The 13,935-nt window shown below is 40.0% G+C and overlaps 1 protein-coding gene across 1 annotated transcript in view; it reads right to left on the bottom strand.

The window, feature by feature from the left end:
- The window catches only part of XPO4 (exportin 4), a 116,857-nt gene that overhangs the window by 12,797 nt on the left and 90,125 nt on the right, over positions 1-13,935 (bottom strand). Inside the window, exons 14-17 of the mRNA XM_007529469.3 lie at positions 8,134-8,293; positions 7,396-7,565; positions 5,729-5,903; positions 1,778-2,071 (exon numbers count right to left, since the gene is read on the bottom strand). Of these exons, the coding sequence (XP_007529531.2) occupies positions 1,778-2,071; positions 5,729-5,903; positions 7,396-7,565; positions 8,134-8,293 (799 nt within the window). The remainder of the gene's footprint in view (positions 1-1,777; positions 2,072-5,728; positions 5,904-7,395; positions 7,566-8,133; positions 8,294-13,935) is intronic.

The following is a 13,935-nucleotide window of genomic DNA, read 5'->3' as shown; positions in this document are numbered from 1 at the left end:
CTTCCTCTTAATTGAGTTCTGAAAATAGTCTTCTTTTAAGGCAGTGCTGAGGACTGAACTCAAGGTCTCATAAATACAAGGCACGTGCACTTCTGCTAAGGCAACTCCTTAGCCCAATTTCTATTTATCTTCTTTAATTTTTTTTTTAAACAACTTACTCCACTGTTAATAATAGAGAGGGAGAGAGAACCACTAAACTGTTGTCACATGCATTAGCTGGGGATCAAACTCAGAACCTCATGCTTGAGAATCCTTATTCACTGTGCCACCTGCTAATTTATCTTTTTTTTTATTTATTTATTCCCTTTTGTTGCCCTTGTTGTTTTATTGTTGTAGTTATTATTGTCATCGTTGTTGGATAGGACAGAGAGAAATGGAGAGAGGAGGGGAAGACAGTGAGGGGGAGAGAAAGATAGACACCTGCAGACCTGCTTCACCGCCTGTGAAGCGACTCCCCTGCAGGTGGGGAGCCGGGTTCGAACCGGGATCCTTATGCCGGTCCTTGTGCTTTGCGCCACCTGCGCTTAACCCGCTGCGCTACAGCACGACTCCCTAATTTATCTTTTTTAATGAGAGAAAACCCAAAGCACTGTTCCACAATCCACGGAGTTCCCATTATTTTGTCTTTGTTGCTCTTTCTTATGGTGTCCTGAAAAGAATATTTTGAAAAAACTATTGGAGGGTTAAGAATATTATCTTGGGGGTGGGATTATAGCATAATGGTTATGCAAAGAGACTTTCATGCCCGAGGCTCTCAAGTCCCAGGTTCAATCCCCCACACCGTCATTAGCCAGAGCTGAGTAGTGCTCTGGTTAAAAAAAAAAAAAAAGAGTATTATCTTTGGGGAGTCAGGTGGTAGCGCAGTGGGTTAAGTGCACGTGGCGCAAAGCACAAGTTTAAGGATCCCGGTTCAAGCCCCCAGTTCCCCACCTGCAGGGGAGTCGCTTCACAGGCGGTGAAGCAGATCTGTAGGTGTCTTTATTTCCCCCTCTCTGTCTTCCCCTCCTCTCTCCATTTCTCTGTCCTATCTAACAACAACAACTACAACAACAATGAAAAACAAGGGCAACAAAAGGGAAAATTATTATTATTTTTTTTAAAAAAGAGTATTATCTTAGGGAGTCGAGTGGTAGTGCAGCAGGTTAAGCGCACGTGGCGCAAAGTGCAAGGACCGGCGTAAGGATCCCGGCTCCAGCCCCTGGCTCCCCACCTGCAGGGGAGTTGCTTCACAGGCAGTGAAGCTGGTCTTCAGGTATCTATCTTTCTCTCCCCCTCCTCTCTCTATTTCTCTCTATCCTATCCAACAACAATGACAATAACAATAATAACTACAATAATAATAATAAAACAAAGGCAACAAAAGGGAAAATAAGTAAATAAATATAAAAAAATTTAGAAAAAGAAAGTATGCATGTCAGGAATAGAAGATTTACCAGAATTTGGCCCTACTGAATTTTTTTTTAAATATTTTATTTATTTACTAATGAGAAAGATAGGAGGAGAGAGAGAAAGAACCAGATAACATTCTGGTACATGTGCTGCTGGGGATTGAACTCGGGACCTCATGCTTGAGAATCCAATGCTTTATCCATTGCACTACCTCCCAGACCACGGCCCTACTGAATTTTGATTTGAGATTTGTAGTCCCCATAATTGAAGAAAAAAAAAAAAAGAATATTATCTTGGGCAATACTAATTAACGTTGAAATAAAACATCTATTTTGCTATAGCACCAAGGAGTTTTAATCTTGAAGATATAACATTAGTAAAGGCTCACCTCCCCAAGATAGCATATTTGTTTATGTGCAACTTCAACAAAAACTTCTATTATGAGATTGACAGTCTCTGGGGTGTTTTTGTAAACTTCCATCAGTCCAATGCAATTGGTAAGGAAGTCCATTAGAAAATTAAAGAGGATGGCTACATTGTCAATCTGGGTGGCTTCCGCAATGCCACACAGAGCCTCCAGTGTGGCCGTGATTTCCTGCTTGACTTCCTCCTGCTGACACATCTGCTGGAAGTTTTCTTGATTTATCACTCTGAGGAATCGTTGCTGAAGTGGTTGAAGGACCTACAAAATAACAAGGAAGTCTTCTGAACATCTGATCCACACAATGTGTGTTTCCTTAAACTTAGATAACTGCCCACTGCCTGAAACATTTCTATTTGTTGGACATAGAAAAGTACAGAAAATGAAGTTCCATCATCGCAGCTTCTGATACAAAGAACACAAACCACAGAAGATAGTGTCTTCCACGCCATTCCAAAACTCAGCCACTATCCAACCAGATCTCTTAAAAAAATTTTTTTAATCATTATTTATTTATTGGATAGACACAGTCAGAAATTGAGAGAGAAGGGAGTGATAGGAAGAGAGACACCTGCAGCACTGCTTCACCACTCGTGAAGATTTACCCCTGCAGGTGGGGACCAGGGATGAGAACCTGGCTTCTTGCACACTGTAACATGTGCACTCAACCAGGTGTGCCACCACCCAGCCCCCAGATCTCTTTTCTTTTTTTTTTTCTGTGTTTTTGTTTATTTGTTTTACCAGAGCATTACTCAGCTCTGGCTTATGGTGGTGCGGGGGGATTGAACTTGGGACCTCAGAGCCTCAGGCATGAGTTTGTATAATCATTATGCTATCTTCCCCCACCTTGATCTCTTTTCTTTTTAAAAAATATTTATTAAAGACCAAAGCATTGTTCTACTATATGTGATAACAGGATTCATGCTTGAGAATCCAATGTTTTACTTACTATACAACTTCCCATTGGTTCCAGATCTCCTTTCAAGTGGTCATTATCTGCTCCCAAATACAACAAAAATTACAGTTGCCACAAGCTTCTCTATAAAAGGCCCAGAGTGTGCAGACTATACCATGTCTCCACAGCTATGCAGTCATGGCTATACTACAGTGTCAGAGCAATTACAGATGAAAAGTGAACGAGCAAGACTACAACTAATAAAACTTTATTTTTTATTTATTTATTTATTGTTATTGATGTTGTTGTTGTTGGATAGGACAGAGAGAAATGGAGAGAGGAAGGGAAGACAGAGACCAGAGACGGGGAAAGATAGACATCTGCAGACCTGCTTCACCACCTGTGAAGCTTGAATTGGGATCATTACACCAGTCCTTGCGCTTAGCGCCACCTGTGCTTAACCCGCTGCGCTACCGCCCGATCCCACCTAATAAAACTTTAGAGAGCAATCCAGAATTGCTCTGCAGACTAGTTCTGCAAAACTTGGTATAAAGGGTTAAACTCAATACAAAGTTCTAATCTTATGCTTTCCTTGTAGCATAGAATGTTACTTTAGCTAAGAATTTCCGGGGCTGGATGGTGGCACAATTGGTTGAGCACACGTTACAGTGCACAAGGACCCAGGTTCGAGTCCCCGCTCCCCACCTGCAGGCAGAAAGCTTCGCAAGTGGTGAAGTAGTGCTGCAGGTGTCTGTCTCTCTCTCTCTATCACTCCCTTCCCTCTCAGTTTCTGGCTGTGTCTATCCAATAAATAAATAAAGATAATTAAAAAAAAAAAAGAATTTCCTTGGGTGTAAGGGTGAATGTTTATTTTTGAAGATAGTGCCTTAGCTTCAGTTAAAGATGTACACATGATAATGTAATTATTTATACTAGAAATACACAGCTGGCCAGGTTTTCCTTAGGGTTCTATGGTCACAGGACTAGGGGCTGGCCACCCTCCTTAGGGTTCTATGGTCACAGGACTAGGGGCTGGCCACCCTCATCAGGCTACTCTTGAGTGCCCCTATTCACAGGCTAGGCAGTATATCCATGCTGGTCATTAGGAGCTATATTATGCTGCCCTGCTAAGTGGATAATGCTGAAGCCTAACCCCAAAGTCCCTCAGGATAAAAATGGACCTATCTGAAAATATAGGGCTATTTAAGATGTCATCAGTAACACTAGGATGAAGTCTTTCATGTGGGTCCCAATACAGTATTATAGAACTGGACACAGGTATAAACACTGGAGAATGTCATATGAAGAGGAAAACAGGTCAGGGTGTTGATTCTACAAGCCAAGGAAGGCCAATGATTACCACCTAACCAACAGAAGTTGGGGAAGAGCCTGAAACAAGTCTACTGAAGGAGCCAATGCCTTATCTGGGATTTCTAGTCTACAGAAATCCCACACAGAGCACTGCTCAGCTGAGGCCGATGTTGGAGATTGAATTTAGGAACTTGTAGCCTCAGGCATGAAGACTTTTTTTTTCTATAATTATCACACTGTCTCTCCAGCCCAAGATTAGTTCCTGTTGTATAACCATTAAGAATGGTATTTTTGTTAGAGTAGCCCTGGAAAACTATTGACCTATGACATACTTTTCCATGTATTTCATTCATTCATTCATTCTTTTTTTTTTTTTTTTTGCCTCCACGGTGATCACTGGGACTTGGTGCCTGCACTACGAATTCAGTGCTCCTGAGGCCATTTTTCCCCCCTGAATTTTTGGATAGGACAGACAGAAATTGAGAGGTGAGGGGGAGAGAGGGAGAGAGAGAAAGAGAGAGAGAGATATCTGCAGACCTGGTTCATCGCTTGTGAAACAACTCCCCTACAGGTGGGGAGCCAGGGCCTTCAACTGGGATCCTTGTATGGGTCCTTACACTTCATACTATGTGCACTTAACCAACCCAGTGGGGAACTCCCCTTTCCCATGTATTTCTATGCAAAAATGTGTCATGACTTTTCCAACAACCCAATAAGACAGTGGTTATTTGTCTCTTTCTCTTTCAAACAGAGATACATCACTGAATCTTTTTAAAAAAAATATTTCCTTTTGTTGCCCTTGTGTTATTGTTGTACTTATTATTGTTGTTGTTACTGATGTTGTCACTGTTGGACAGGACAGAGAGAAATGGAGAGAGGAGGGGAAGACAGAGAGGGGAAGAGAAAGATAGACACCTGCAGACCGGCTTCACAGCCTGTGAAGTGACTCCCCTGCAGGTGGGGAGCCGGGGGCTCAAACCGGGTTGCTTACGCTGGTCCTTGTGCTTTGCACCCACCTGTGCTTAACCCGCTGCCCTACCACCCGACTCCCACATCACTGAATCTTAATGAATGAATATTATACTAACTTAGGCTCTCACAGAGTCAGAAGGAAATGCCTACTCAGCTGGTCACTCAGTAACATTCAATATCATCTTGTGAGCAGATGTGGACAAGCTCTAAGTCAATATTTGAAGGTCTAGAGGTGGCTTAGTGGTACAGTGTATGCACTGAATGTGTGTTTAACCCCCCGGACCACATAAATGGAAAGCTTTTTGGTTGTTGTTTGTTTAAATAAAGGAACAATATAGACAGCAAAGTGTGCTGAGGTCTCTCTCTCTCAACACAAAAATGCTATTCAAAAATAAACTTCTGGGGTCAGGCAGTGGGACACTCAGTAGAGCACACATACTGCCATATGCAACAACCTAGGTCCCCACTCCCCTTGCTCCCCACGTGCAGAATGGAAACTTCACAAATGGTGAAGCATTGCTGCAGGTCTCTCTCTTTCTCTCTTTCTTGATTTTCCCTCCTCTTTATATTTCTGTCTTTATCACAAACAGAAAAAAATTTAGGAAAGTCAATGACAACAATTAACTTTAACCTATTGCTTAGCAGGAAACCAACTGAAATGCCTATGTTTCTGTAACATAGAGATACAGCAACTACAGATTTACACAAGTGGGTGCAATGGGACCATGGAGAACAGTTACCTCTGTCCAGTACTGCTGTTTGGTTTCTGTGTCCATATGTGCAAAACCTCCTAAGACCAGAGCTTTCATCAGGGTCCTCTGCACAGGACTTGACAAGAAATTCAGAGGTGGGCTGCGACTGGCAAATTGCTTGGCTAAGTTCCACCAGTTTTCACACTGAATGACTAAGTTTGCCCTACAGGCAGAAATCATAAAACATGAGATGTATTACTTATAACACATGTCTACTAAGTTTTAAAAAAGTAACAGGATTTAATTCATTTTTAAGGCTAGGGACAGTGAATCTGGTATAGACTTTGGAGTAACACCACTTGTGGTCAATCCCACTAGGCATCTGATAATATAAAATCTTTAATCTCTCTGAATCACCAAATTCTTGGTCTATAATAAAAGGAAAACAAAAGAAATAACAGCATGGAACCTCCTGGTTAAGAGTGACAGGATAAAAAGAGGTATGTCACACCATGTTCATAGAATAACACTTAGTAAGCTATAAGAATTTGAGTCTATGGCAATCATATGTACTCTGAAAAATAAAACTATGTCCAACATTTACTATATAAAGTACTACAATTTCACTTTTCAAAGTTAAATTACAACTGCTCTATCTTGATCTTTAAAATGGGAAAATAGAATATCTTGGAAAAAAGGGGGAACTATTCTATATTGAAGTCTCTATAAAAATTTAACTTGCTAAACTATTAATAGGTTATTCATAGACTTAGTGCCAAGGGCCACATTATGGTACACCTGGTGAAGTGCACACATTACAGTGTGCCAGGACCAGGGTTCAAGCCCCTGCCCCCACCCTCCCTGTAGTAGGGAAGCTTCATGAGTGGTGAAGCAGTGTTGTAGGTGCCTCTCTTTCTCTCTCTGATCTCCCCTTTTCCTCTCAATTTCTCTCGGTCTACCAAAATAAATACTTTGATTAAAAAAAAAAAAGATTAATTAGTGCCAAATCCTTGAAAATTAAAAAAAAAATTCCTTGACTGAAACATGGCAGATTCTACCTCCATTTGCATAACTGCCTGCTGTAGCTTTTTTTTTTTTTTTTTTGCCTCCAGGGTTATTGCTGGGGCTGAATGCCTGCACTGTGAATCCACTGCTCCTGGAGGCTATTTTTTCCCCTTTTGTTGTCCTTGTTGTTTATTGTTATTATTGCTGTTATCGTTGTTGGATAGGACAGAGAGAGTGCGCCATGTGCACTTAAGCTGCTGTGCTACCTCCCCCCCCCTCCCCCGCTGTAGCTTTTTAAACATACTGCTCATTGTAAGGATCCCGGTTCGAGCCCCTGGCTCCCCACCTGCAGGGGGTCGCTTCACAGGAGGTGAAGCAGGTCTGCAGGTGTCTATCTTTCTCTCCCCCTCCTCTCTCCATCCTATCTAACATTGACGACATCAATAACAACAATAATAATAACTACAACAACAACAATGACAAAAGGGCAACAAAAGGGAAAATAAATAAATATTTTAAAAAATTAAAAAAAAAGAAAAGCACACTGCTCATAAGTGAAGGATCTATCTGGATCTCGGGGGTCACTTGACCAACTATTTGCCACTTGCAAAAACTCTTCCAAAAAAGCAAACTGGAGTTGCTCTTCTTGCCCCTCCCCCCAAACTTCTGGGCCCCCTCCTACACTCTGCTTGCCTCTCTAATCAGTCTACCTTTCTCTTCTCTCCACCAGAGTGACGAGGAGCTGTACAGTGTCATTTGCAAGGTCCTGTTCACTACTCCATACGGCGAGGTTGCTGATGACTTTCTGCAGGAGGTAGCCGATGACCCACTGGGAACCCTCTGTGTCAGCTCCAAATGCTGTAGTGAACGGCATACTTATCTTAAGAGACGAAAAGAGATCAAGGTCACAAAGAAAGAACACCTGAAAAACGAGTCCACAGAATAATCCAACTGAAATGTAACATTTCAAATTGAGCACCCAAAGTGGGAGATAGCATCGTGGTGATTTCAAACAGTCTTTCATGCCTAAGGTTCTGAAGTCCTAGGTTCAAACCCCATCACCACCATCAGTCACAGCTGAGCAGTACTCTGGTAAATCAATCAATAAAAATAAAATGGGAGAATCTGAAACATTACTTATGCATCCACTCAATATTTTCCAACAAGATTTTCCTGTTAGCTTTAGTGATCATATTAAAACATTAAAGCAGTAATACCAGACACAAAGAATGTAAGATAATATATATTCCAAAATAGCAATCTCTAACATAATAGTAGTTAAAATCAAATAATATGCCAAGTTATAAAAATAGCATTTTTCTCTTCAATGTGAAAATGTTCAGCTCTTAGTTACATTTTGAAGAGAAAAATCACCATGGAAAATATTCTCATTTTTATAACATCAGCATCATACACCCAAACAAAGCTAAATGGCTTTATGTTCTAACCTGATCATACAGTTTCTCATCCACCAGGAGGTAAGTCTTTGCCCAGCGTTTTAGAAACCAAACAATATCTTTGCCCATTTGAGGACTTAGTAGATGAGTGAGATCTGCTCGTATTGCTCGAGATTCAACTTCGGAAACTCTAAGAACTGCAGACAGCAGCCTGTAGGTATAAAAAAGAAGTAATTTATTCTCTTTACCTACTATGGGTCATCAAACCGTATTTTTTTTTCTTAAAAGTTCTTTGTTTCTCAGGCTCTCTGGATTTAGGCTAAGTTTTACTTGATGGGGGTAATGCACATTTATTTTTTGATTTTCAGAAATTAGGATTCAAGACAAGAAAAGAACAGCCATTGGATACTGGAACTACATGTGCAAATCTCATTAAAGACGTATTTCAGATTCAAGGCAGAGATGTGGGCAAGACAGCTCATTTGGATAGTGCACTGTTTTGCCATGCACATGACCCAGGTTTGAACCTGAACCCCACTGCACTGGAGGAAGCGTAAGTGCTGTGATGTCTTTTCTTCTCTCTCTCCTTGGCTCTTTCTATCTGAAAACATCAGCTTGGAGTAGTAAAGCCCTGGTGACGGCAAAAATGAATAATGAATGAATAAATAAAATCAAGGTAAAGACAGATATGAGATTGAAAGTTTAGACTACATACTAAACTCTTTAGCAGTCCATCTCTATTTAAATCCCTGTGGAGAGTAATTGGAGATGAAACTGCTTCAGAATAGTTTAAATGTTAAATCTTATCTCTGATAGTTCTGCTTCCTAATCCTATATCCCTTCCTTAGAAAAGAAAAGGATTGAAGAGAAAAGGAGAGGAGAGGGGAGGGGAGAGGAGGGGAGGGGAGGGTAAAGAAAAGAAAAATGTTCAGACCAGGGCCTCAAGCATGCAAAGTTTGTGATTTAACAGAGACACTTCCCTGGGCAAATTATTTCTCTACTATTCTATTTATGTGTGTGTGCTCGTGTGTGAGACAGTAAGAGGCAGAGAGGTAAAGAGAACCACCTATCCACAATTCATGAGGTTCTAAACACTTTTGTCTTTGTTGCTCTCACGCACTGCTAGGGCTCAAACCCAGGGCCTTACACGTTAGAGCACTGCATACTATTAAGCCATCCCTCCCAACCAAACTTAAATCTCAATGGTATTTTAACACAAAAAATTCGCTAGAAAAAATTATCTACACGAATACCACACAGTAAAGTACAGATAGTCCTAACTACAGAATTCATAATACTGTGTAATGTTAGTAACAGAATGATATGGGGCTGGGTGGTGGTGCACCAGGTTTAGTGCCCCTGGTAACCTTCCATAAGGACCCAGGTTCAAGTCTCCATTCCCTACCTGCTAGGGAAAGAAACTTCAGGAGTGGTGAAGCAGTGCTGCAGATGTCTCTTTTTCTCTCCCTCTCAATCACCCTTTCCCCTCTCAATTTCTCTCTGTTCTATCAAATAAGTCTTTGTTTGGGGGGGAATGGAAAAACAGAGGCATATAATCAGAAGTGATAGAAATTTTTCTTGATTTGAGACAAAGGGCAAAGCAACAAAGGATGTGACCAGGGAATCAAAAAACGTAATACCACCATTTAATGAAAATCGAGGTCACAAGGCTTCTCATCATACAGTGTACCACCCCTCCATACTACTGATATACTCCTTCCTACTCTATGACATCCTCCTCTTTCTTACTGTGTGCTTAATCCAGTGCACTGCGGCCCGACCTCCTCCTCTTTCTGTGACCCTCTTTTTTATTTTTTATTTATTTTTATTTTTTAAATATTTATTTTATTTATTTATTCCCTTTTGTTGCCCTTGTTGTTTTATTGTTGTAGTTATTATTGTTTTTGTCGTTGTTGGATAGGACAGAGAGAAATGGAGAGAGGAGGGGAAGACAGAGAGGAGGAGAGAAAGATAAGACACCTGCAGACCTGCTTCACCGCCTGTGAAGCGACTCCCCTGCAGGTGGGGAGCCGGGGTTCTAACCGGGATCCTTATGCCGGTCCTTGTGCTTTGCGCCACCTGCGCTTAACCCGCTGCGCTACAGCCTGACTCCCTCTGTGACCCTCTTTATTGGGTATATATATTTTAAAGCTGTAACACAGAAACTTTTTTTTTTTCCCACTAGTTGAATATTCCCTATACCACCACGGTTCAAACTTAAGAAAATTATTTTAAGGCATTTGTAAATAAAAAAAGATATCCCAATGACTTCACAATGCATTTATGCTGACGTATCAAGCTTTCCCCACAAGAATAGCTGGATAAAATCTGCAAAAAGAATTTGAATTAGTTGCTTTATAGATGTGCCTAAAAAGTCTTCTGAATAGTCACCATTATTCATTCAAAAAATAAACACATTTTTCTTTAACAGTTGGAGAGTTTGCCCTGTTTTCTTCCTTAAGGTTTTATTAATCTCTCCAAAGATCACTCTAAAACATTTTCACGCTTACCATATGCTTTTCTGAAACAAATGTCTAAATATTAAAATGTATTTTAAAAATTTCCAATGACATACGCCTAAAGATGTAAACAATCTTCTATATTGAGCTATCTTTATAGTTACTACATAACTCAGCAAAATATAAACTTATTAACATAAAGAATTGTATACTTCTCAGAATGAGACTAATACAGCAGAGTTTGTTTTCCAAATTAGTCTTTGAATTTTTTGCCTATTGCTAGAATAAGACAGCTATACATCATTCCAGTGCTACCTTTTCTAAAAATTTAATAGACATTAAGTACTCTCAAGTCACTTACAAATAAATGGAAGTTATTTTCAAAATAGCAGGGTTCTTTATTTATTTAAACTTCTTCCATGCTAGGTTAAAAATCACAGCTGTCATTAAAAAATATTTTAATAATTAATAAATGCATATTCAGCATACTTTATAATTTATTTGTTATAAATGTGGTAAAGGTAATATAGCAGGGTTCTGAGAGGATGTTATTCCTAATACGTAAAGTTCATAAGTCAAAGAGGTATATTTTACATGGCTGTGCCCTCAGTTACTTAAGCTTTTATCTACTGAGACATTTTCTGATTTCTTTACATCTATTTTTTTCTTGAGATTCCGTATATAATTACATGCATGTTTGTTGAAAAATAGCTTCATAACCACTGTCTAAATGTAGAGTTGGAATGTTGGGGTCCTAAAGTGATATTATGTAATTCTGGAACAATTTAAATTCCATCATCCATCATTTATTGTACTAGCATGTCTGGAAGTTTATCTTTATTAGAATTTTGTATGTTCATCCAAGGTCTTGTACTTGGCATAGTCATTGGAATCGAATTTCTTTTCCTAATCTGTTTTATTTTAGTGTCTTCTAAATACAATTTTCTACTTTTTCCAGTAGTAAATCTTCATGGCTCTTGGTTTGAAGATCTGTTGTAATAACAAAAACTACACTTAGGTGACCTGGGACGTAGCACAGTGGTCAGTGCTGGACTCCCAAGCATGAGGTGCAGAGTTCCATCCCCACCACTGAATAAGCCAGAGTGATGCTCTGGTTCTTTTTCTCTTCTTCTAACACATAATCAAACAAACACAAAACAAAATAAAACAAAACCCACCTACACTTGGAACCTTCCTTTTATTTGCCACCCCGCAGGTTTTACAAACCTGCCAATCCATTTTTCCTTCCTTTCATGTAGACAGAGAAAAAGAAATTAAAGAATTCACAGCATCAAAGCTTCCTTCCATGCAGTGAGGGCCAGGCTCAATCTTAGGTCATGCATTTGGCAAAATCAGCACACTTAGCTATTTCATTGACCCTAGATTTTCTTTTATAAAGAGGAAGCAAAGTGAAGGAAAAAAAAAAAAAAAGAACAAAAGAGAAAGAAAATCACAGGTAGTTCTCATGCAGACAAATCTGAAGCTCCACAGAGCCTTTTATCATGCCTTCATGTTTCCTCATCATCATATCCAACTCATTTGTAAAGTTCCACAGAGCTACTTTTTTCCATCTTCAAGCCACAATTTCCAAGATACTTCCTGATTTACCTTACCATGCTCTTTTCAAGGAATTTACCAGTTTACTTCTCTGTTCGAAATCCTTTTCATTGTGGAACTCCTGTCTCATTAGCTACTCCAGCCACAGTGCCACCCTCTCTGCGATCATCCAACCACTCTGTCTATGCTACATGCTTCCTCCACTGCTTGAGAACAGCCCATCTTGCCAACTCCCATTCCACCCTGAAGCATCAGCTCAAATGCTAGCTCCTCCAAGAAGCTCCTTCTATGGACCACGCCTGCCAGTAGGTCAGGGAACCTCAGTGCTCCTAGGTCTCTGTCCACTTAGCCAAGGATCCTGGCACATAGCAGAGGAGCTGAAGAAACATCTGATGAACACATCCAGATATTTTTCAGTTGCTGCTTGCCTACTAAGGTTAGGATTGCAAAACCCTACTTGAATTTCTTAGGTGTGTGATTTAAACCTATACATCAGACAACTTTTGTTATGTTCCAAATTAATTATGGAGTATCTTTGCATTTCACAGCCCAGAAGTCAGAACATTGAGACAAATGGAGCTTTCTCAACTCCTCACAATTTCAATCCCTCACCAATTTAGTCTGACTGTCCTCTTTGTATTGGATTACTGTAGCTAATTTTTCTGAAGATTTTATTTACTGGGGGCCAGGTGGTGGAGCACCCAGTTAAGCATACACATTACTATTCACAAGGACCCAGGTGCAAGCCCCTGCTCCCAACCTGTGGGGGGGTGGGGGGGGAGAAGCTTCACAAGTAGTGAAGCAGGTTTCTTTTTTTCCATCTTTCTCTCCTCTATCTCCCGTCCCTACTGATTTTTCTCTATCCAATCAATTAAAATTTTAATTTGAAAATTATAATCACCTCAGTCTGCTGCCCTGTTCCTGCTTCACCCTCACTTAGCTTCCTCCCTGTAGCACTGTACAACTTTTAACACACTAACAACTTACTGGTTGTTTCTTTCCTACAAAGAACTTGAAAGGGGAGTGATTTTTGTGTTTTGTCCACAGTGCATCCCAAATGCCTGGAAGAGCATGTGCATGGCACTAGCTAAATAATAATTTCTCAAGAATTAACTTCAAGAAATGTGAACATTTGCTTGAAACAACAAATAAATATGTACAATTCATCAAGTCTTTGAATTAAAATTCTGTTAGTGTACGTGTGTGTGCTTTTGTGGGGTGGGGGATCTTAACTCTCAGCTCTACCCTCCATAGTCTGTGCTCTCAGGTATCAAAATGTTTTGCTCCCACACTGATACCTGGAACTGGCAAAAATTGAAAAAGCACTGAAAACACAAGGAAAGTATTCCTGATGGAACTGCCCAGGCAAGAAAGATGACAAAGAATAGTGTGCGGGGGGGCAATTCTGAAATCATTTGCCTCAGAAATTAACATAAATCAAGTCAAGACAAAAACATATAGTAATCCCAAAAGGAAGAGAAGGAACTTTTCCAGTAGAGCACTGCTATTTGATCACAGGAGAATGCTGCAATAAAGGAAATAAATTCCCAAACATGTCCTTGATATTAGCTCAATATTTCACTAAGATCATTTTATACTTCACAGGTTTAAATAATAACCATGTATTTTTTGCACTAGAATTAAAATGGGGGGGGGGCGTAGAACCTTGTTTGAGTTACTGAGTTTGTACATAACAAAAAAACAACTTGATTTCATGATTGCTATCACTGCAACCAGAACACAAAGTTAAGGAGACTGCAATTTTCTCAAAACTTCTTTGAAATCCACTACAGGAGGATTATTTTTTTTCCAGATTCACCCCTTGTGAACATCACTA

The sequence above is a fragment of the Erinaceus europaeus genome, chromosome 7 (genome assembly GCF_950295315.1).
Source record: "Erinaceus europaeus chromosome 7, mEriEur2.1, whole genome shotgun sequence".
NCBI classification, from domain to species: domain Eukaryota; kingdom Metazoa; phylum Chordata; class Mammalia; order Eulipotyphla; family Erinaceidae; genus Erinaceus; species Erinaceus europaeus.
This window is presented reverse-complemented; position numbering and strand designations above follow the sequence as displayed.